At 42.6% G+C, this 25,607-nt stretch overlaps 1 protein-coding gene across 1 annotated transcript in view; it reads left to right on the top strand.

The window, feature by feature from the left end:
• KCNQ4 (potassium voltage-gated channel subfamily Q member 4) overlaps positions 1-3,791 on the top strand; it is a 127,209-nt gene extending 123,418 nt beyond the window's left edge. The window contains 1 exon segment of the mRNA XM_032228518.1: positions 1,833-3,791. Within this exon segment, the coding sequence (XP_032084409.1) occupies positions 1,833-2,051 (219 nt within the window). The 3' untranslated portion in view covers positions 2,052-3,791.
• Positions 3,792-25,607: the final 21,816 nt, after the last annotated feature.

Raw genomic sequence — 25,607 nt, forward strand, 5'->3', positions numbered from 1 at the left:
AATCTAATATGCTCAACCTGATTGCTGAATTAATTCATTTTATGGGTTTGGCCAACAGATTGATCCATATACCACCTGAATCTGAGTTTACACCACACCCGAAAAGCCCAAAATCCTATTTAAGTTCAAAAGTAACCAAGCTTAATGTGCTATGCATAGGCAGCTTCTGTAATAACCTGGTTAGGCCTGTTAGGCCTGATTGTGAGAGGGATCTTGGAGTATCAGTGGACAACCAGCTAAATATGAGTCAGTAGCGTGTGGCGGCAGCCGAAAAAACCAATGCAATCCTAAATTGCATTAACAGAGGGATACAATCAAGATCAAATTAGGTGCTAATACTACTCTATAAAGCCCTAGTAAGACACCTAGAATATTGCATTCAGTTTTGGTCACCACACTATAAAAAAATGTTGAGACTCTAGAAAAAATGCAGAGAAGAGCAACCAGGATGACTAGGGGACTGGAGACTAAAACATAGGAAGAACGGTTGCAGGAACTGGGCCTGGCTAGTCTAGTGAAGAGAAGGACCAGGGGAGACATGATAGCAGTCTTCTTTCAATATTTGAGGGGCTGCCACAGAGAGGAGTGGGGTCAAGCTATTCTCCAAAGCACTTGAAGGCCAGACAAGGAATAATGGATGGAAACTGACCCAGGAGATATTCAACCTAGAAATAAGGAGGAACTTTCTGACAAGGAGAACAATCAACTCATGGAACAGAAGTTGCCTTTGGAAGTTGTGGGAGCTTAATCACTTGAGACTTTCAAGAAGAGACTGGACAGCCATTTGTCAGAAATAGTGTATCTCCTGCTTGAGTGGGGGGTTGGACTAGCTGAGGAATTCTGGGAGTTGAAGTCCACAAGCCTTAAAGTTGCCAAGGTTGGAGATCCCTGGTCTGGAAAGCAGTTCTGATCATCGTAAATGTTGTGCTGCCCCCTGCATTCACAGGACTTTTGATTCTGCCAAGCATGCAATTAGCAACTTTTTTGCTGTTTTCTGGCAGCCTATTGAATATGCTATGTTTTCTCTTAATGACCACGACTGCTTAATGACCAGAGCGACTCACTTTGCAACCATTATTGAAACAGTCATCAAATTCAGTCTGGTCACATGGTGACTTGCTTAACAACTGCCCCAAAATTCTAGGTCTACCTTGTGGTTGCCCTACTCAGGTTACAGCCCAGTTTTGATGATGCTTTTGCAAAAACTAGGTATTTTTCCTGGAATATGGCACTCGGCCTATAGTGAAAATGGAAGAATGGGATTTGCACAGTTGAAAACAAAATTAAAGACTTTCTGACCTAAATCTAGAAAATCTCAGACCTGCCTATGTATGCTGAAGCTTTGCCCCATTTTCACCATTGGCTTGTTGAATTCTTGGACATCCCCCCACTCCCTTTAGTTGATACACCTGAATTTCCTTTGTTTTACCTTCGTTTTATAGATGCTGATTCTGAAGAATAAATGTCCAGCCTCATAACTTAGATCCAAGTTATAAGTTTTAGAACTTGGGGAATTTTTCATCTCTCTCACTCTTTCTTTCGCTCTGTTTCTTTCTTCTCTCTCTCCTCTCTCTCCCTCCCCCCTCCATTCCATTCTCCCCTCCTCCTCTTTCCCTCTCCCCTTCCCCCCCCTCTCCTTCCCTCCCTCCCTCGCCCCTCCTCTCCCTCTCCCTCTCCTCCCTCCCTCTTTCTCTCCCTCTCTCCCTCTCTTCCTCTCCCTCCCTCCCTCTCTCCCCCCTCCCTCTCTCCTCCCTCCCTCTCTCCCTCCCTCCTCTCTCCCTCCCTTCTCTCTCTCTCTCCTCTCTCTCTCTCTCTCTCTCTCTCCTCTCCAGGTTGAGTCTATCGAGCACAAGCTGGACTTGTTGCTAGGTGTTTACTCCCAGTGCCTACGGAAGGGTTCAATCAACTCCATTAGCTTGACCGCTATACCAGTTCGCAGTGGTGAACCGGACATCACCTCTGACTATCATAGTCCTGTGGACCATGAAGACATCTCTGTCTCTGCTCAGACCTTGAACATCTCCCGATCGGCTAGCACCAACATTGACTAAGATGGCCTCTTCAGACTAGCTGTGTAACAGCCACACACCAGCTACATGCAGGGAGGAGAGGCTGGGAGCGAGTCTTCCCTTCGAAGGAGGGCTTGGGAGACAATTTCTGACTACTCTTATGGACTGTGCTCAACTGAGCCGAAATCTTCTCCAGCCTCACCCTGTTGGTGTTTCCTCATCAGATTCGTCTGCCTTTGCACCAGAACGATCACCTCAACTTTACTTGAAGTCTTCCAATGGGGGGCAAAGCCACTAGCACCAGAGCATTTAGAGCAAATGTAGACAAATGGTTAGATCTCCAAAACAGCAGGGTGGGTCCCAGCACCCGTCAGCTGTCAGTCGTAACTTTTCCAGTGTTTCTGGGTTTCCCACAGTGGTTGTGATAGAATGTAAAACTCAAGTCAGCAGCTTTCTCTCTTGGGAAGCAAGCCTTGTTAGCCTGAAGCAATGAGCAGAGAAATCTGTCTTTCTGCCTCTCGGCCTCCTGTAGACATCTGCCATGATTCCCAGTTAACTCCAGAGTTTTCAGGTGCCTCCAGGCTACCGAGGAATTCCATTCTCTTTTGACAAAGAGCAGTCAAGATGAAATGGCCACTTTGGACTCTCGAGTCATTGTGATGGCCAACCCATCAAGGAAACCATGCAAATGGTGACAACCATGAAATGAGAGCCACCGACTCTAGACTTTTACTTTTACTGGGCAAACCAGGTTGGCAATGCTTTTTTTTCAGCTATGCAAAAGCTAGGTTACTCTTTCCTTCAGCCGTGCTCGACAAGGGACATTGCAACTTGACTGAATGTGGTTTCTTGTCTTTGCATTTAGAAGCAATTAATGACTGGCAATGCCTAACCCTACTCTTGGCAGCCTTTGAAGCACCTTTCTACTTCTCTTTTAGCTCCCCGTCCCACCAGTAGCAGGCATCATTTTATGCCCTCCTCCCCCCACCCCCCGGTTCATGAGCACACAGTGGAACTTGCCACTTAATGGAAACATGTTTGGGGGAGATGGGCACCCCTATATGCAACTATTTTGAATATGCAACCTGAAACCAGTCTTTAGCAGTGGTTAAGGTGCCTTCTCTGCCTAGGAAGTAATCAGGGATTTGGGGGAGGGGGTCTCTATGTGCACCCTTGAAGGAAACCCAATTCAGGTAGCCAAGAATAGAATGGGTCCTGGTGTTCTCAGGGGGAATTTCATCAGCTTGCTGTCTCTGGAGGGAGAGTTGAGTATTGCTGTCTCCCAGGGAATTGGGTGTGTGTGTATTGTGTGTGAGTTTCCCATTCATTCAACAGCAGTGAATTAAGGTAGAGCTTGGCTCAGGTACTATGCACTTGTAGAATTATCAGTGCTGTGGTGTAGCTTTTGAGTAGCCCTCCCCAAGCTGAGGTCCTCCAGTTGGGTTGGATGATGTTTCTAATATGGCTGCTTGGGCGTTTGAAATTTAACATATCTGGGGTCCACAAGTTGGGGGATCATTGCTTTAGACTGGGGATCCCCAAACTTGGCAACTTTAAGACTTGTCAACTTCTGGGAGTTGAAGTCCACAATCTTAAAGTTGCCAAGTTTGAAGACCTCTGCTTTAGACTCAAATTTCCTACTAGCTGTGAGCACATCCTTCCTATTACTAGTAGAAGATCCTTGGATTACGATTTCCACCCAGGGTTTTTCTTGAGGCATTCTCCCTTTGGAGTCTTTCTATGACAATGTTCCTCAAATCTTAGCAAATTTAAGATGTCTGGACTTCAACTCCCAGAATTCCCCAGATGAATTCTGAGAGTTGAAGTCCAGACATCTTAAAGTGGCTAAGGTTGAGGAACACTGTTTTAGGATACGAAGCACCACTGTTCCAATTATTCCATCTGCCTCTCTGATGATGCCCTTCAGATGTCACCTTCCTCCTTGCCCATCTGCATGAGTTTTAACTTCTGCAGCTATCATGGTGGACTTTGGTCTTGAGTGTGCTTTCCTTGGGAAAGAGCAACAACACAAGCATCATCTTGGATATGCAGTGTTTAGGAGACCAGCATTCGAAAAACTCTTAGGTTTTAGGTTTATGTTGAATACAATGTAATGTACGACTAGATCATCAGCCAGGATTGTCTGTGGCTTCTTTGTTGAGTCTCTTCTCTTGCTCCTGGTACAGATTGTGGTTAAAATTTTCTTCCCAATGATCATTCACTCAGATTTCTTTGAACCACAGATCCATCCCAGAACAAATTCTAAGTCCAAACAGCCCCTTCCTTCTAGTCCTTTTGCTTGGATCTCTGCTTAGCTACCAAAATCTGCTCCTTGGTGGGTTGTCTTGTTAACTTGAAACAAGAGAACCAACAGAAGTCCTGTTTTTCTATGGAATGTCTTCATTTGTCATTCTCACTTTATGATTGCTGCATAGATACTGGCTTTCCAATTGTATTGAGCTATAGCTATAGCTCGCAGCTAGCTGGGCATTATGGGAATGGTGATTGAACCATCAGGAGGGCATCTGGTGGGAGAATGCTAACTTGCCGGGACAGAACAGAATTAAATCTGGAAGACTTCCTCATCTTCTCAGAGCTCACTCCACCAATACCATTGTGGTTGAGTTGTCCCATTGAACACGCCCAGCTTTCATTCCACAACTCCTTTAGGCTGCATGTCCAAAGTCCCCCCACTTGCCCAACAGCATCTTCACTTTGCATGTCCATGCATGTGTCTTGAAGAAATGGTTCCCCTTCTCCCCCATCAAACTATGACTTCTTCCTCTCAATGCACTGAACAAACCCTCCTTGGAGAGCACACCCAAGTCTTCATCCAGGATGATCATCTCCAGAAATAGAGGAGGGGCTGCATGGTGAAGGGCAAGAGGGGGAGGAAGGGAGCAGGGGATGGCTTTGACCAGCCAAAGACAATAAGGTGGGCCTCGGGTAGTTTTCCTAATAATTTTGTTTCTGAGACAATGCATAGTTACCTCACTTTATTAACTTATTAACTTATTTGTTTCATTAAAATTTTCAGTAGATGACTGCCTGTGTGTCTCATTACTTCTTTGCTCATGGGAGATTCTATGGGACCTTGTTGGGAAAAATGAATATCTGGAAAAGGAGGGTTCTCTGATTTTTCTAGAGTCAGGTGAAAAAGTGGAGAAGAACAGGTGTCCTCTGACCTACTGTTACAAAGCTGAGAAAGTGGTCTGGGAAGGAAAGGCACTATGGTTAGATGGTAGAACAAAAGTCTCCTCCTCCTCCTCCTTTTTCTTTTCTTCCTCCTCCTCATCTTCTCTTTCTTTTTCCTCCTCCTCCTCCACCTCCTCCTCCTCTTTGTCTTCCTTCTCTCCTCCTTTTTCTTCCTCCCCTCATCTTCTTATCCTTTTTCTTCTTCCTCCTCTTTTTTCTTTTTTTCCTCCTCCTCTTCTTCTTCTTCCTCTCTCCTCCTCTCTCTCATCTTCTCTTCCTTCTTTTTCTTTTTCTCCCTCCTCCTCCTCCTCTCCTCCTTTTCCTCTCCTCCTCCCCTTTCTTCCTCTCCTCCTTTTCCTTCCTCTCTCTCCTTCCTCTCTCCTCCTCTCTTCCTTCCCCTCCTCCTTTCCTTTTTCTCCTCTCCTCTCTCCTCCTTCATCTCCTCCTCCCCTCCTCCTTTCCTCCTCTCTCTTCCTCTTCTTCTCTCCTCCTCCTCCTCTCCTACTACTCCCTCCTCCCCTCCTCCCTCATCTTCTCTTCCTTCTCCTATTCCCAATGATCTGAAGAGAAGATCAAACTGCCCAGCAGCCATATTTACAAACATAAATAGAGGGTTGGTTGACAAAGATCCAAACTGGACATAATACAGTATTTGGTTTATGTTTACATTGTACAAATGGATCAGAGTATAACTGAATATGTATATGGGAGGTTTTTAGTAGATAACTCCCTCCCTCATTCCTTCTGACATTATTGCACTACTGCAAAGAGGTTTCTACTGGGGCTGCCCCTGAAGACTATTTGAAACTTCAGCTGGTGCACACACCAAAAGGGGAGGGGAAATGGCTAGCATGTTAATGGATGAGAATCACTTTAGCAGGCTACCAATATTGCGGATGCTACATCATTTGCCAGTGTAATTTAAGGTGCTGGTTAGTACCTAAAGGTCTTTAACAAGGGATGGTCTTCTGTCTAGAGCATCTTCCCGCCCTGCTCAAAATACCCAGGTAGCAAACTCCTCCCATACTGGTTGGGGAATCCTGGGAGGTGAAGTCTAAAGATCAGAAAGTTGCTAAGTTTGAAAAATGCCGGTCTATGACATGCATAAAGTATTTGTTTTCCTACTGGGTTTTCCTACGAACAACTCTCCTCTCCACTCTCTTAGCTGCTATGTGACTCCTGCCAATAAAAGGCTCCCTTCAGTTTAGCAAAAATGAATAAAACAATGAAAAATCTCTGGTTATTCCTTTTCCTTGCCTCTAAGCGGAGCCTTGCTTTTCTAAACTGTTCTTAAACACATGATGGGTCAAAGACAACACACACACACACACACACAAACACACACACACACCGAGAGGGAGGGAGAGGGGAGAGGAGAGAAGCAGTCACAGATAGAGACAGACACAAAGACACACACACACACACACACACACAGAGAGAGAGGAGATTCCTGGATTAAGGGATTTCTAGATGAAATGAGTGCATTTCTTATTGGTGTGAAAGACATTTTAGCCTTGTGAGCTCAGTTCCTTTCCCCATTGAGGGCTTATAGTACCTTCATAGTAACCTCAAGCCTTTGGTGAAAGGATATAAATTACTGTCTATATGATTGGCATCATAAATGTCAGAGTGGTATTCAGATGATTTGGACCGGTTCGCCTGAACCAGTAGCAGAAATTGTGGGTGGGCGAAGCGGTGATTACCAAATGGTAGGATTTGGGTTATGACCGTTACTAATTCTGGAACGTTATAGGGGTATAGAATTTGCAATAAACTATTGACAGTTCTGCTGGAGTAGTGAAATAATGTGAGGGGATTATTGGGGATAAAACAGTTTATGCAAAAGAACAGACTTCCCCTTAGTTCAACAACAGCAACAAAAGTCCAAATAATGGGTGAGAGCTGATTAGCACAAGTTTTGTTTTTTTTATTACTTTATTTTATTTTATTATTTTATTTATTTATTCATTTTTTATTTTTTTTATTTTTTATTTTTTTATTTATTTTATTTTTTTTTATTTTTTTATTTATTTTATTTATATTTATTATTTATTTATTATTTTATTTATTTTATTTTTAATTTAATTTAATTTATTTTATTATTTTATTATTTTTTTATTTTATTATTTTATTTTATTTTATTTTATTTGCCAAGGACCCAAAATGCAATCATGACCTGGGGGTGTGGGGGCAACTATCAGAACTAAAATACTGATCATAATAGCTTTTTGGGGTTCATCAGAACTTTGAAGGTTGCTAAGTCAAGGTCTACCTATATTTGGACCAGAGGAACCTGTTTCTCAGCCCTACTAGTCTATGGAATTTACTTTGGGTTCATCACTTGGTCTCACTTAGAATAGAATAGAGGTGGAAGGGACCTTGGAGGTCTTCTAGTCCAGCCCTCTGATCAAGCAGGAGAACCTAGACCATTTCAAATAAGTGACTCTCTAGTCCAGTGATGGCTAACCTTTTTCCAAAAGTGTGCCAAAATTGTGTATGCACACACTTTTGTGCGTGCCCACGTGCCCTCCCACTTGCACATGTGCATGCAACCTTCCCCACCTGCGCATTCGCACATGCGAAGCCCCATGCGGGGGGTTTTTGCCCTCCCCAGGCTCCAGAGACTTTTGTGAAGCCTGGGAGAGTGAAAAAATGGCCCAATGGCCCAACCAGAAATTTGGGATGAACTTCCAGTTGGCCCGTTGGGTCTGTTTTTATCCTCCCTAGGCTCCGGAGGCTTTCCTGAAGCCTGGGGAGGATGAAAATGGCCATCCAGAAGGCTGAAAATCAGCTGGCTGGTGTGCGCATGCACACCAGAGCTGAGGGGTGGCATGCCGGCAAATGGGTCCGTGTGCCATAGGTTCACCATCACAGGTCTAGTCTCTTCTTAAAAACCTCCAATGGGGGGTTTCCATGATTTCTTCAGGCAAACTGTTCCACTGGTTAATTGTCCTCACTTTTAGGAAGTTTCTCCTTAATTTCAGGTTGCTTCTCTCTTTGTTCAGTTTCCAAACATTGGAAACTACTTGTCTTACTTTCTGTGCTTTGGAAAATAAGTTGACCCCCTCTTCTTTGTGGCAGCCCCTCAAATCCTGGACTACTGCTATCGTGTCACCCCTAGTTCTTCTTTTGTCTAGACTAGCCAAACCCAAATCCTGCAACCATTCTTCATATGTTTTAGTTTTAGCCAGTGGTTTAATTCCATTTTCTTTACTACCTATTCTATGGGTGTGGCTTGGGCATGGCTTGGTGGGCATGTGACTGGGTAGGCAGGGCCAACTCAAACTAGAAAAAAACACCAAGATGTTTCTTTTCTGCCTTCCTTACAAGATTAACTCTGTAAAGTGGGGAAAAAAACAAAAGCAGATTTCTTCTAACAACCAGTTATCTAAACTGCTTAGAAAATTAACTACCAGGTCTAGTGAATAGGCTAGAACCGGTTGAATCTCAACTCTGCTCAAGGCCTTTGATCATCTTAGTTGCTCTTCTCAGAGTTCTCAAAGTCTCAAAGTCTTTTTTGTATGGTGACCAAAATTGGTTGGAGTATTCCAGGTATGGTCTTACTGGGGTTTTTATAAAGCAGTACTAATACTTCATGTGATCTTGATTCTATATCTCTGTTTATACAAGCCAGGATTGTATTAGCCTTTTTTGCTGCTTCTGCACACTGCTGGCTCAAGAAATTGTCCAGTAAAACGTGGGTGGGGGGGATATGTCTCTCTTTACATTCCTATAAGAAAAGCAGGATAAAACAAGTGGAATTATAAAAGACATAAACATCATTAAAATGAAAAATGTACTTGTAATGCATTTTTACTTCGATTTTACTGGCAAATATAGGAAATGCTGGAACAAAGGTCTTCTGGGAATTCGTACTGAAACATCTCTGTATTAAAAATAGACAGAGTGGAATTGACAAGAAAGCAATCTGCAAATACTATGGGGCTTGCTAAAATTCTACTGACTTACAGACACAAACATTTGATAACTACGCTTTCCATCTAATATGCCCTCTCTGCATCAGTCAGTGGGGTTTATAGCACAAGATCCATTTATCACATTCCAAAATACAATATTTTTAAAGTCACATTCATCTATTCTAATGAAGAGACCACCACATAACACATCATAACATAATGAATATGTTATGTACAGGCAAAGCAAATTACAATCTATAAATGCAGAGCATGAGCTGATTATATCAATGCCTGATTCAGTCTTCTTCAAGATGGGGCTGAATATTGCAACGTTGATTTGAGCTGAATTCCTTGGGGGGTCCACAGGGAATCAAAGAAGTCAAGATATTGGCCATAATCATTATAATGAATTCCAGAATCATAAAACTGGAAAGGACCTTGGAAGTCTTCTAGTCCAAGCCCCTTCCCAGGGTATACCAGTGGTGGAATTCAAATAATTTAACAACAGATTCTCTGCCCTAATGACCAGCTGGATAGGCGGGACTCAGCTGTCATGTAACTGGGTGGGCGTGGCCAACTCATCACTCACATCAATGGGTGCTTCACCTTAGCTGTTACAATGTAATAAGGGTTAACCAGAGAGGCAGTGTCTGTAAGCAGAGCAATAAAGATTAAGCTAGAAACAACACCAGAATGTTTCCTTCCTGTCTCCCTTACAGGATTAGCCCTGTGAGTGAAAACAAACAAAAACAAAAGGCAATTTCTTCCAACAACTGGTTCTCCGAACTGCTTAGAAAGTTAACAACTGGTTCTCTTGAATAGGTAAGAACTGGCTGGATCCCACACTGCCATGACTATCCTGGACAAATGGAGGATGGAGTGAAGGAGCACTCACAATTTTAGAGAGCAACCTGTCCATTGATTAATTGCTCTCACTGTCAGGAAATTTCTCCATAGTTCCAGTTAGGATCTCTCTTTAGTGATGTTCCACCCATTTCTTCTTGTCCTGTCCTGAAGTGCTTTGCAGAATAGGTTGACCTCCCATCCTCTCTGTGACAGCCTCTCAAGTATTACAAGACAGCTATTGTGTACCTTCTAATCCTTCTCTTTGTTAGATTAGACATACTTCGTTCCCTTAACTGTTTATTGTACAATTTAGCCTCCAGACTTCTCTCCACTCTTTCTAGGTCTCAGCATTTTTTCTGTATCATGGTGATCAGAACTGGATACAATATTCGAAGCGTGGCTTCCTCCCTTTTTTCTACAGTGGTTGTAAATTGAGGATTATCGATACTCTGCCCTGTCTATGGAGATTCTCAGTCATTCAGGTTATGTTTGTCCTAAATGTGCTTTTTCAAAAGGCAACATTTAGTTGAAAAAGCATCTTTGTACTCTGTGTCAATGAAAGCTAATTCCGCATTGGGATGTTTCTAACAGAAACAATTCAAAAAACTGATAGACATAAAGTTAATAAGGTAAAACAACTTATCAAAGGATTGGCCCTGCTTAAAGGAACAAGAAAAGTTCCAAAGCGAAAGTGAAACCAAGCCAAGATGAAAAGGAAAATGGAAGTTCTACAGATGTTAATTGGGAGCAAAGAATTGTGCAATGACCTACACTTTAGATGAAAGGCAATGAATGGTCAGCAAGAACAAAATATAAAAATCAATGGAGAAAAAAAAAGCAGATAAGAACAATTTGATAGATGGCTGAAGATATCACTGAAAGCTACAATCATATTTCTTGGAGATATTTTGGATGACAAGTATTGCTGCCTCTTATGTATCTTTCCATTGTCCAAATTTGTGCTTCTCTCCATTCATTCTATAGTATTTTCCCCATCTATAACAGATTATAAAACCTAATCTTAGTGATTGTCACTGATATTTAGAATAGAATAACAGAGTTGGAAGGGATCTTGGAGGTCTTCTAGTCAAACTCCCTGCCTAGATATGAAACCCTATACCATGTCAGACAAATGGTTATCCAACATCTTCTTAAAGACTTCCAGTTGTTCTAATTGTCAGGAAATTTCTCCTTAGTTCTAAGTTACTTCTCTCCTTGATTTGTTTCCACCCATTGCTTCTTGTCCTGCCTTCAGGTGCTTTGGAGAATAGTTTGACTCCCTCTTCTTTGTGGCAGCCCCTGAGATATTGGAACACTGCTATCATGTTTCCCCTAGTCCTTCTTTTCATTAAATTAGACATACCCAGTTCCTGCAACTGTTCTTCCTATGTTTTAGCCTCCAGTTCCCTAATCATCTTTGTTACTCTTCTCTGCACTCTTTCTAAAGTCTCCACATCTTTTTTACACCATGGTGACCAAAACTGAATGCAGTATAATTTGTTATATTAAGTTTATATTTATGTAATTTTATTGTTTAATTCCTTTGAGTCAATGTTGCCTCCTGGTGACTGCTGGACTAGTCCCTGCAGTTTTCTTGGCAAGATTTTGGAAGTGGATTACCCTTGTTTTCTTCTTTCCAGGGCTGAGAGAGGGATTGGCCCAAAGTCACCCAGTTGGCTTCTTGCTTAAATCAAGACTAGAATTCCCAGTTTCCTGATTTCTAGGCTGATGACTTCACCACTATACCAAACCGGCTCCCTATTATGCTTACTTTTTACTCTTATCCACGATCAGACAAAACAATCAGACAAAAAAGGGAGAACCTCCAGTGGCTTTAGAGTCAGAGAAAGACACTCTTGGCAGGACCTGCCCTAATGGATCAGAAGGTTAAAAGTGGGAGTGGAAGGTTTGCACTTTTAGACTTGCAAGGTTGATGCCAGCCCTCCTGGGTAAATCAAACAGGAAACATGACTAGATAAGCTAATCGTACTTTATTGTAAGGCTGCTTTAACAGGACCTTGTAAGTCTGAAGGTACACACTCCCACCAGCACTTTTAATTGCTTGATCCTTTAGGGACGAGGTGGCTCAGTGGCTAAGATGCTGAGCTTGTGAGCTTGCCAAACTAGCAGTTCGAAAGCAGGTAAAAAATGCAAGTAGAAAAAAGGACTACCTTTGGTGGGAAGGTAACTATGTTCCATGCACCTTTGGTGTTGAGTCATGCCGGCCACATGACCCACGGAAACTCTTCAGACAGCGCTGGCTCTTCAGCTTTGAAACAGAGATGAGCACTGCCCCCTAGAGTCAGGAACGACTAGCACATACGTATATGCAAGGGGAACCTTTACCTTTACCTTACCTTTAGGAAAGATCCTTCCTGAATTTTTCCCTCTGGCCTTTTAGCCACTGGGGGCTCCTGCCTTTCTTGTGTAATTGTTCCCCTAGGCAGCCTCCCCTCCCCTTGTTTCCCAAGATCATTCTCACATGCCATTACCCCATCCCTGTGCCAACTTCAGGCTCTCGCACATCTCTTCTCCCCCCCTTCCCAAGAGTCATATTTGTCACATTCATCCACTCATTCCACAGGCTCTGACTTTAGAAGCATCTCAAGAAAATGATGCATCAGGACAATGTAGGTTTGTGTGACCATTCGGGGCAGACGTGAGTTTCCTCTGGTTAGCCAGGAAAAGAACAGGCAGTTGTTTGACAGAGTTCAGAGCTTCGGTCTCTGAATGCCTGAACTATTTGGGGACGTCTTTGGGAACATGAATTCTCTGGGAGGGGAGTGAGGGGCAGTCACCGTGTTCCATCTTTGGTTGATAGATGCCATGGAGGGTGAAACCATTTTTTTCGATTCAATTTGACACAAAACTCATGTAATTTGAAGAGCTGATAAAAGAGAATAATTGTAGCTCAGGTTGAAATGCAGGGTTTTGGGTGCTCTACTGTAATTCACAACCCCACTCCTTACTAGCACTGATGATGTTACCTAGTTTGGACAATGAAATGTCTGGAAGAAAACAACCAAGCTCAGATAGCACCAAGAACCCCTAATTTGGAAAGACTCAGAAACACGGTGGCTCAGTGGCTAAGACGCCGAGCTTGTTGAGCAGAAAGGTTGGCAGTTCAGCAGTTTGAATTTCTAGCTCCGCATAACGGAGTGAGCTCCCGTTACTTGTCCCAGCTTCTGCCAACCTAGCAGTTTGAAAGCACATAAAAATGCAAGTAGAAAAAAATAGCAACCACCTTGTTGGGAAGGTAACAGTGTTCTGTGCGCCTTTGGCATTCATTCATTCCGGACACATGACCATGGAGATGTTCTTCGAACAGCGCTGGCTCTTTGGCTTTGAAATGGAGATGAGCACCAACCCCTAGAGTCAGGAACGTCTAGCACATATGTTCGAGGGGTACCTTACCTTACAGAAGCTTCAGCTTGTCCAGAATGCATCTGTGTGGGCTATATTTTTTTTGCATTTCTCATTGCATTTACTTATGTCCTCTTCCTCATTGCAGATAGTAATGGGAGTTGTGCCCATCATGTTTTTAAACTCATGATCATTATAAATTGGATTGCTCATGTGACTGACCTGATTTTATGAACTTGTTTGCAGTGGTCATTAAGCAAATGCAACAGTTGTAAAGTGACCTCTGTTGTCATTAAGCAATGCCATTGTTTGCTCTGGGATGATTTATGTATATTTGTTTATTTTATCAAATTTAGAAACTGCCCATCTCCCTCATACATCTATCCAAATGTGCCTCCAATGCTGAGATTTTGAACAATAATAACAATAATAATGTTTTCCTCAAAGAATAAAGATTATTAATGGACAAGCCTAAAGCAAGAGTTTTATTTAGCATGCCCAGGCCAGCATTTGACAGCTGATAGATCAGAGCGGATGTTTAATAGACATATTTCTGAATTTTCAAAGGAGCACCTTTGTTAACCTCTGTGGAATTTATTTGCATTTTCATTCTTCTGCCAGGAGGAACTATGTCAAAAGGTGCTGGAGGATTTACAACCTGAGCACACTCCAAGAATATCAGTGGATCAGCAGCCATATCAAGAAGAAGGCTTTGATATCTGGAATGACATTGCTCAATCACTATTTCCTGGTTCATTTGAAGAACATCTAGAGATCATCTGAGTTTCCAGCAGGCCAACATTTCTTCAGCCTTGACAACTTTGAAATGGGTGGACTTTTAATTCCCAGAATCCCCAGGCATCTTGGTTAAGGTATTCTAGGAGTTGATGTCTGCGCATTTTAAAGTTGCCAAGTGTTGTGGCCCACCAGCAGCCAGCGGAGCTGGTAGCAGAGTCGGACAATGAGTAATTGTGTTCTGGTGGCAGTGTGTGCCTTCCTAACAATATAATGGTGCAAAGTGTGTGATAGCAATAAGTGCTCAGACAACCATTTTTAGTTCAAATATAATCTTTCACTGCACACCTCTGAAAAACTTAGACTCGGGTTTAATTCTGGGCACATGTTTGGCCCAGAACTGTTTCCCCCCCCCCCCCCCCCCCGATTTTATCACTTAATCTATGCAAGTGTTGGATTGTTATGATTACTTCTTCCTCTTGGATGTCAGTTATAAAGCCGATCCTAAAAATGGCATTGGAAGAATTGTCTTTGTCAAAGGAATAGCAGAAATCAACAAAGGAATTTAATTGGACATCCCTGCTGCTGTTGCTTTAATGGCCTTGCAAGCTTTCCAGGGACCTCGTCCTTAAAAGGGTCATCGCCAGAAGTCATGTTTATACTATTTTGATTGAACTCTAACTCTGAAAGTAACAAGGTTCCTTTTTCTTCACAGGAAAAAGGGGAAAATGCAGAAGTAGCAATCCCACTGCCTGGGAAGGAGACAGGGTGTTGGCTTGTCTCTCAGGAAGGTCCACCACTTGGAGACATCCGCAGCTCACATACTTTTGATGGTAACAGAGAGTGGATGGAAAGTTCTTTACCTCTTGTATTCTCATGGACCTCTGGGGAAAAGCAAAACTCCCCTCTTTCGGTCAGGATAGATCTTCCTGGAAGAACTGCCGTTCTTCCTCAGCCGTTGTCATGCAGGCAAGATAAAGTCTCTCTGGTCATTCTCTTTTCTCTCAATCCAGTCCAACATTCAGAAGTTCTTCCATCTAAGGTTCAACTGTTTAGGACAAGAGTGTTCCAGACTCTGAGGACTGACTTGCCAATATAGGAAAAAAATGAAACAATCTTGGTTTCCTAGGACCAGGTTAGACTGGCTGATGCCCTTGTCCCCCAGACTATAGCAGGGACTCTACATGGGTCTGCTTTTGAAGACTGCAGTACTTGCATTCTGAGTTGGTTCAAATGTGTTGGCCCACTTATTATCATTATCAGCTTCTTCTTCTTCTTGTGCCATATCCGTCATCAGACGTTGGCGATCATGTTGGCGATCCTATTTTTGTCAACAGCCGCATGAAAAAGTGCTGCTGAGTTTCAAACTGAGGCTTCAAAACCTAGTCCCTTAGGTTTGAAGCCATGATGTTCTTCTTCTGCCTGGATCTAGTTTTGCCTTCAATCTTTCCCTGGAGGATTAAGGGAAGGATGACATATTTTTTTCGGGTGTCACGTCACATGTCCAAAATATTCTAGCTTTTGCTTTTTAATGGCTTTGATGATTTCCCTGTGCTTTCCCAGGCATCTTATCACCTCCTCATTTGTGATTTTGTCAACCCAGATTATATGTAACATCTATTTGTAAATCCACATTTCAAATGCTTCTAGTTTCTTCAAGTGGTTTTCTGTCAGAGACCAACTCTCTACTCCATAGAGCAGAATAGAAAGACGTAATATCTGACAAGCTTGATTTTCAGGTTTAGGCTTATGTTGTGACTGCAGAAGAGCCTTTTCATTTTGAAGAATGCGGTTTGAGCTTTCCCTATCCTCGTCTTTACTTTACTGATCATGTCCCAGCTTTCATGTAAATTAAAACTGAGGTACGTGATTCTTTCAATTTTGCTAGTGCTATTCCAAATTTATCAGTGGTAATTAATGGGTTGTTTGCTGACAACCATGATCTTGGTTTTTGAGATGTTAAGCTTCAAGCCGTATTTTTCAAATATTTCTGAGACTCTATTGATGAGGAGCTGAAGGTCTTCATGGCTACTGGCAAGCAGAACTATATCATCAGCATATCTTAAATTGTTGATCTGAACACTGTTTACTTTGAGACCAGGATCAACATTTTCCAGTGCTTTGTTGAAAATTAGAGTAGACATTAAGCAACAGCGGAGACAAAATACAGCCCTGTCTGCCCCCTCTTCGTATTTCTGCATCATCTGAGTATTTTTGGCCTAATCTCACATTTGTCACCTGATGCCAATATAGAGTCTTTATGATTTGTCATTATGAGCACACTATAGCAATAGCACTTAGACTTATATGCCGCTTCATAGTGCTTTTGCAGCTCTTTCAAGTGGTCTATACCTCTCTTGCAGAACTTGCACTTGCTATCAGTAATGTCTAAGTGAAATTCAAATGATTTTGATTGATAGCCAGCTATACCTGGCATAACAGATCCTTGTAGGATGACTGGCTCCAAGTGGAATCAACCCACCTAAACGGTCTGAGTATTTGAGTTGGTACCTAATTCTAGAGATGAATCAGACTGGTTTCCTCCATGATGATCCTCTAGAATCTTTTAGACCAGACTCTTCCAGAAAGAAAGATCCTTAAGGATGACAGCTTGCCATCTTACTTGGATGACATTTATTATTACTGCATAATTATACCTGGGAAAGGTTGAGGGCAAAAGAAGAAGAAGGGGACGGCAGAGAATGAGGTGGCTGGATGGAGTCACCGAAGCAGCAGGCATGAACTTAAATGGACTCCAGAGGATGGTAGAGGACAGAAGGCCTGGAGGAATGTTGTCCATGTGGTCGTGATGGATCGGACACGAGTTTGCAACTACAACAAAAGCAAACAATTATATGTACTACTGTATAGTTCTTGTGTATTGTTTGGTGTTACCAAGCTGTGTAAAATTGTGCAGCATTTTAGTACATTGTTTTAAGTTGCTCTGGATTTGGTAAATAAAAACAGAAATAAAGTTATAGTCTTCAAAAATTCATCAGACTTGGCTCAAGTACCAGTCCATTGTTTTAGAGTATCTTTTCCCAATCTGTTCAGTCTCCAGATCCGTGTGCTTCAACTAAAGTTCTCAGCAATTGCCATGCTTGCTGGTGGATTCTTAGTATAGATCAGTGTTTCTTAATCTTGGCCACTTGAAGATGTGTGGACTTCAACTCCCAGAATTCCCCAGCTAGCACAGAGACCAAGGTTGGAAAACACTGTTATAGAACCAACAAGCTTTACAGTGAGCCCCGTGTTGATCACATCATGTTGTGAGTACCGTAAGTCCTTTCCTGACATGGGGTCCCTGTGTTGAACATCATCAAAGGAGGGAAACCAACAGGAAATTCAACTGTAGGAACTAGAACATATTGCTGCTTGAAATGCATATTTATTTATTTACTAGCCGATACTCGGCGTTCGGACCAAATGTAATTTCTAATGTTGGATTTTCCCCCTTACTGGAGGGAGCCCATCTTGTGGAGTACTGTGAAGCCATTACCATGGCAACTCCACTGTGCTGCACAGTAGAAGCCATTTTAAGGTAGTACAGTAGAAACCGTTTTAAGGCACACAGGCTGTATCTTAACAGAACACACTGAAGGGTTTTAAGGGTGTCTAACCCCCACATTATTTGTTTCCAAAGAGTAAGCCATCTGTATACCAAGTTTGGTTGAAATTGCTCAAGGCGTTTCAGAGTTATGCTGGAACATACACGCACACATGGCCATACATACATACATACATACATATTCAACCTTTATTTTTACAACTAATATAAGGTGATAAACATATCCAATATACCTTTCTTCTCTGATTTCCCCTGCAACAACAACCCTGTAAGATGTGGTGAGTTGGGCTGAGAGAAGTGACTGACTCAGAGAAACCCAACTGGATTTCATGCCTAAGGCAGGACTTGAACTCATAGTCTCCTGTTTTCCACCTAGCGACTTAACCGTGAGACCAAACTGCTGTCTCTGGGTCTCTCACTAGACCAAAACTATGGAAGGGGTTGCTGGGCCTCTCATTTCCCCATTCCTGGGCTCCAGGTATGCTTACATAAGGGACAATCATCATACCAAGATAAATTTTACCACCACCATGCCAAGAAGAAATACTAGCAATTGACCATTTTATTATTATTATTAATTTAGAAGGCTTTCTGTGTTACTGAGAGGAAGAAGGAGAAATACCAGTTCCTAGATAACAGCTGAGCACTTATTCTGCCACCAGTTTGACCAGGATGACAAATTCTCATTGGCTGATGGTTCTATATGAGTTCTAGAGATTTGGTAAGCAACTAGATAACCATGACCCATTGCATTTCAGAGATATTTCCTTACCTTACCTAAACCTTTCCTTATTTTAGAGATGGGCAAAAAAGCAATGAGAGTAGGAACATCTTCTGACTTCCTGCTGGCTTCCCCACTGACTTTCCTTGTAGGAAACTGGTAGGTAGGGTTGGAAATGATGATCATGTTACTGTGGTTGACTGCGGCAGCACTGAAGTAGCCACAACATTGCCAAATTTCAATTCCACAGAAGCTGGATTTTGAACGCCTTCTTTAAATTAGCTCCTTTGAGATACATTGATTCAAAAATGTTTGCACTATGACACACTATTTCATCTAAATGAGATTACAAACAAACACAAATGTTTTTGTAGTATATATACCGTGTTTTCCTGAAAATAAGACCCAACTGGAAAATAAGCCCTAGCATGATTTTTCAGGATGCTCATAACATAAGATCTATCCATTTAAGCCCCAGTTACGATTGTCAGCCAGACAGATGCATTTAGTACCATATTTTCTCAAAAATAAGACCTAACTGGAAAAATAAGACCTAATGCATCATTTGGAGCAAAATTTAATATAAAACCTGGTCTTGTTTTAGGGAAACACAATATCAAAGCAGCACAGTGGTTTAAAACACTGAGCTTGTCAGCTGGAAAACTGATAGCCTGGGTTCAAGACCTGAGCATCACATAATGGGATGAGCTCCTGTCCTCACCCCAGCTCCTGTCCATCTAACAGTTTGAAAACATGAAAATGTGAATAGATAAATAGGTACCACTTAGGTGGGAAGACTATGGTGTTCCATCCTTTGGAGTATAGTCACGCTGCCCAGATTACCAAGGAAAATGCCTTTGGACAATACTGGCTCCTCAGTTAAAGAAATGGGGATGAGCACTATACCCTAGAATTGGACACGACTGCAAATCAAAACTTTATATCAAAGTAGTCCCAATTTGCATCCTCAGTGCTGAAAAGGGAGTGTGCTCACTCGTCTGGGCTGCAACCGGTTTCTGGTATGTGCATGCGCACCACCCAGCTAGTATTCCAGGTTTCTGGTGTGCTTGTGCATGTGACAATCAGCTGGCTGACATGCATTCTTACTCAGGAAAATGGAAGGCCAGCTCTTCCAGTTTCTGGCACTGCCGCACGCATGAAGGCCAGCTGATTGTTACGTGCGCATGCATGCCAGAAACCCTGGAAGATGAACGGGCGATGCTGCGCATGCTAGGTGACATGGTTCCGCATGCCACTTCGGACACATGTGCCATAGGTTCGCCATCACAACCCTAGGATTTGAAATCACTGCACCTAGAAGGTGTCCAAAATGGGGAACCTTGTTTAGAGATTCCTCTGAACTTTGTCAAATTTTAACATGTGCTCAGTTTTCAAAGATCACATCCCTCCCTTTTGACCCCATATTTGATGCTCACATATGCATGATAGGAAGGCAGGATTATCCCGCAGTCTTTTTAAATAGTTTGAGATGGCTCACGTGAATTTGTGGCTGACTATTCAGGCTTTCCAGGAACTCTGGGCTCAGCACTGCTACCACATGTTCATAGGTCAAAAATGAATATAAAAAGTGCTTCTTCAATAGAGTAAATACGGAGGAAATGATGAGGCATCAAAGTAATGCTGAACACCAAGAAGGCGGTTTTTTGATTGGACTTCTCATTCTTCAAACAACTAGAAAGACGCCTTGAGAAGGTTTTGCAGGAATAATAGTTAAAAATTATGACTGAGTTACAGAGGTTAATTATTCACATGGTACAGAGATGGCACAGAGAACATGGGAGGAAGAAACCAAGGCCCTTCTTTGATATCTCCGTTTCTTCAGCCCACCCCATCCTCTGTGGTCTTGCAGATAAGCATGTCTAAGAGGCACTTACCAATGAGTCATATTTCCTAGCATTCTGTACATATTTTTTTCCCACTCTAACAAGTCAATCTGGTGAATATTTAACTTTCCTGGAATTCTCCGTTGGAAATTAAGATCAAGAGTTCTTTGATAGTAAAAGCAAAGATTGAAACCCAGTCCAGGTCTTGCACCCCAATTGGTCCATTGTCAGAGATTTCCAATTGGTCTTGAAAAACAGTTAAGCTCAGGGAGATTCCCCACTTGGATCAGCATTTTCTGGGTTAAAAGAACGGTCTTCTGGTATAATTTTCCTGTTTCAGGAAACAATGGCTGAAATTATTTCAAAGCTGGGGGAAGTGGGTGGAAGGATAGGAATTATTCTATTATAAAGAAGGTAAAGGTTCCCCTCACACATATGTGCTAGTCGTTCCCGACTCTAGGGGGCGGTGCTCATCTCCATTTCAAAGCCAAAGAGCCAGCGCTGTCCAAAGACGTCTCCCTGGTCATGTGGCCGGCATGACTAAATGCGGAAGGCACACAGAACACTGTTACCTTCCCACCAAAGGTGGTTCCTATTTTTTTACTTGCATTTTTTACATGCTTTCAAACTCCTAGGTTGGCAGAAGCTGGGACAAGTAACCGGAGCTCACACTGTTACGCGGCACTAGGGATTCAAACTGCCAAACTGCCGAACTTTCTGATTGACAAGCTCGTAGTCTTAGCCACTGAGCCACCACTTCCCTTTATTATAGGAAGAAGTAATTGCTTGTAAGCAGATGTGAAGAACAACTTATTGGAGCTCTTTGGAAATGGACCACTTGGAGAGGAATCTTCTACAGGTAGTCCTTGACTTATGACCACAACTGAGTCCAAATTTTGCACTGCTAAGCAAGACAGTTGTTAAGTGAGTTTTGCACTGCTTTTACGACCTTTCTTGGCACAGTTGTTAAGTGAATCACTGTGTGAACCTGGCTTTCCCATTGACTGTGCTTGTCACAAAAAGTAATCACATGACCCCAGGACATTACAACTGTCATAAATACATGCCAATTGCCAGGTCTTCTAATTTTGACCATGTGACCACAGGGAATGCTGTAATGGTTGGAAGTGTGAAAAACAGTCATAAGCCATTTTTACCAGTACTGTTTAACTTTGAACGGTCACTAAACAAATTGAGGTAAGTCAAGGATTCCTCTATTTCTACAAGAGTAGTAAAACGGGACACCTGCAGAAGGCAAGAAGCTAAGCTGGTGTAGATGCTCCCCATCTAGCAACATCTCATGAGGTTTCTCCTCCCCCATTTTGTTCTCATCCTTTGAGGACAAGTGATTGCCCTCCCCAGAAAAGCTCTGGCCTCCCACCATCTAGCTATTTCATTTCCTAAGACGTCCATGGGGCATCTGGAGAACATCTGTGTAAATAAAAACAGAGCTAGAAGCTGAAGTTTTAATACCTTTTTTTCTTTTAAAAACATCTTCTAAACAAATAAGCCAGGTAGAACACAGGAAGCTTAGTTAGCTAGGAGTGCACAGATCGGATATCCTGCATTAAAGGTAAAGGTTCCCCTCGCACATATGTGCTAGTTGTTCCCAACTCTAGGGGTCAGTGCTCATCTGCGTTTCAACGCCAAAGAGCCAGCGCTGTCCAAAGATGTCTCTGTGGTCATGTGGCTGGCATGACTCAATGCTGAAGGCGCACTGCATTAGACCTCTATTGTATGCTAAAGAATTTTTTTAACATTTCAAAAGCAAGTTTGTGTATCATTGACAGAATGCCTGATTATCTTTTAAACTACCCAGTAAATAAATTCTTTGGAATCATGGCAGGTCTGGATTTTTTTAAAATGGAAGAAAATAAGTATAAAAGAAAAATATCAAGCAATTAATAAATAGTTTTGGGCTGAGAGGGGGGAAACCATACAATGGATACTGCCTTCTGGTCTGATGCAAATTGGGCCGGGGTCTGAAACAATGAAGAAGGGGGTGTGTTTTTTGCCTGGCAAGAAAAGAAAATAAGGAGGGTACCTACCACACATGCCATCTTGCTGAGAAAGCAACTCCGCCAGTTTTCTGCTGCTTTAGAAGCTTTCGTTCAGGCGCTTTCAAAATGTTTTGTTAAGCATCCTCCCCGTAGCGTGAAAGGCAGACAGGGCTCCAGCAAAGAGTGTAGCTGGTTAAATACACAGAAACAAAAAGATGAAGGTGAGTAGCGCTTGGAAGAGATCCATGCTGACGGTCCGTTAAAATGACAGTCAAAAATGAGAGCTGGTGCCTTTCACAATTCATGTGTGCAACTAACTGCGCTTTGCAATGTGCAGATCCAAGGAGAATCTCTCTCGGCCAAGGGACAGAAGCCTAACTTGTCAATGGGAATGTTGGATACCTTCTGTGGGATCCTGGGAGCTTTCTGAGCTTGGTTGTTTCCTTGTAACGCTGATGGCATCACCTAGTTCTGCCCTTGGGCACTATAGAGAATACATTCACACAATTTTGCACTAAGCAACAAAAATGATTAAGTGCCTAGAGCCACGATGGGGAACTTATGGCACACATGCCACAGGTGGCCTGTGGGCAAGTGAGCTGTTGCTCCATTGCTCCAGCTCAGCTCACCATGCATGTGCAGGCGCCCCCCATCGGCCAGCTGATTTTTGGGTTTCACGTGCAGGGGGGGCGGTTGCATATGCGCGGGGATAGGGGGGTCAGTGTGCATGTGCAGGGGTGGGGAAGCATGGGGGAGGGGTGTGGTGCCCCCTGCGGCCCATTTTTGGTCCCAGGAGGCTGCAGGGAGGCCTACTAGGCCCAAAATGAGGTGCAAGGGGGGGTCTTGTGCGGGGAGTGCAGGGTGGGGGGGGGTTGCACGTACATGTACATGGGAAGTGTGGGGAGGGAGTCACATGTGCATGTGCAGGGGGTGGGGGTATTGCGTGCACATTGCATTATGGGTGCAGGCACGTGCATGCTTTTGGCACACGACAACAAAAAGGTTAGCCATCCCTGGTCTAGAAGTTAAAACATACAAAGAACTGGGGATGTTTAGGCTAGCGATGAAAATGATTAGGGTTGATGTGATAGCAGTCTTTCAATATCTAAGGGGCTCGCCCAAAAAGGAGGGATTCAACCAGTTCTCCAAAACACCCCAGGACAAGAAGTAATGGGTAGAAGATCATTGAAAAGAGATCCCACCTAGAACCAAGGAGAAATTTCCTGATGGTGAGAACAATTAATTAGTAGAATGATTTACTTTCAGAAGTTGTGGGTGCTCCATCACTGCAGGTTTTTAAGAAAAGATTGGAGAGCAATTTGTCCAGAATTGCATAGGATCTTCTGCTTGGGCAGAGGGTTGAACTCAAGACTTTGAATGTCCCTTCCACTTTGTTATTCTGTATGACAATCCTTGGTTTCCTGCAGAAACCCAAGAGAAAGATGTGTTGGAGGACAAACGGTAGAAGTGGACAGCAGATGACCAAGTGTACAATGAGGGCAAACTGTGATGTCCCATGCAAGTACATTGGGCTGGGCGTGGCTTGCAATGTCACCACATCCATTTTTTTCCTTTTTACATTTTTTAAATAACATTTTCTTCGATTATAGAATAAAATACAAAAATAGAAAAGCAAATAGTAGGACACAGTGGGAAGGGAAGGGGAAAAGAAATAGAAACTTCTGACTTCCGTCTCTCTCTGCTGCAGTAAAATAAAGCATTGATATCAAACTTTTCCTTAATAGTATAAACTAACCATTTCTATAACAACAAATCTATCTACTCAGTAAAACCCAAAGTCAAAGTTTCATTTTTTTCCATCTCAAGCACAAAGTCCAGAAGTGGTTTCTAAGTAGAAACGAAAGAACTTATATTCTTTTCTTTGATCAAATGGCAAATTTAGCTATCTCTGACAACTCCATCAGCTTCTGTAACCATTCGTCCATGGTGAGGATTGAAATGTCCTTCCATTTTTGTGCATATGGTATTCTTGCTGCTGTTAACATGTATAAGATCAAAGTTCCAATTCCACCCCCATCCCACCCTCAAGTCTTATTACTATTAAACCCAGAAGAAAAGTTTCTGGTTTCATCTTTATTTTTGCTGTAAGAGTTTTCTGTGTTAAAATATGAATTCTACTCCAATATTTCTTTGCTTTATCACATGTCTATCATAAAGGATCAAAGGTCCCTTCTTTGCATATATATTTCCAACATTCATTTGAAATTCCTTTATACATTCTAGATAACTTATCTAGTGCTTAGTACAAATGATACATCATCTTATAAACATTGTTCTTTTACATTATAGTTTAGTGTGAATTTTAAACAACATCCATTTTCATCCATTTTGGGTGGTTGTGGCCTCAGGGCATGGAGCCAGCGTGACTGATTATTTTACCATCCCATGTATTGGGGAACCCAGAAAGTGGGTTAGTTTTGTAAGCAAATTCAGCATGTTGCACACTCAGTCAGTGGAAAAGTGTCAAAGGTTCACCTGACTGGCATTTTTTTAGCCACTTCTGACTTTTATGTTCTGCGTTTTCTTTCTTTGTCTGGCAAGAGAGGGAGAGAAGAAGGGAAGTGATGCTATGGAAGCGGAAGGGGACAGGCAGATCCTGCTTCAGTAGCATTTGTTCGGACGTGACCTCAAGGGTTGACTCAGGGAGGCTGTTTTGCATTTTCTCAGACTCATCGGCACGGGTAAGGCTGGGCCATCACAATTTACTCAGAACGGATGGCTTCCTTTGCCCTTTTCTTAGAAGACGGTTCTCCCAGTTCTTTACGAAAGCTAGCTTTCAGTTCTCCTTAATTTCTCCTTTGTAATGCAAAAGTGACAGTTGTGCTCTTGTGCAATGAGAACATTGCTGAAATAGGAACTTCACGTTTTCAATTGTGCAACAGGGCATCGGCAGGTCCATCCTAGGCCATGCAGAGGAAACCGCTGTTATCTTCCAAAGAGACTAGAACAGGAGTGTCTAACCTTGGCAACTTTAAGACTTATGGACTTCAATTCCAAGAATTCCCCAGCCAGCCATGCTAAGCATTTTGGGAGTTGAAGTCCACAAATCTTAAAACTGTCAAGGTAGGGCAACCCTGGACAAGAGTGAGGCGGGCAGATGAACAGCAGGACATACTCGACTTATGACCATAGTAGAAACTGCCCATTACAGTCATAAGTCATGACAGTTGTAAAGCAGATCACCCATGTGACCAACCCAATTTTAAAATATTTTTCTGTGGAGGTCATTAAGCAAACACCATGCTTGTAAAGTTGAACCCATTGTTTGCTGTATGCCATTTTTGCAGGGGTGGGTTCTGGCAGGCACTACTGTTGGCTCACTTGTGGGTGCGCTGCGGGCATGCAGGCGCTTGACGCGCATGCACAGTGCAATAAAAATTGTTCTGCG

The sequence above is a fragment of the Thamnophis elegans genome, chromosome 12, assembly GCF_009769535.1.
Source record: "Thamnophis elegans isolate rThaEle1 chromosome 12, rThaEle1.pri, whole genome shotgun sequence".
In the NCBI taxonomy this organism is placed as follows: domain Eukaryota; kingdom Metazoa; phylum Chordata; class Lepidosauria; order Squamata; family Colubridae; genus Thamnophis; species Thamnophis elegans.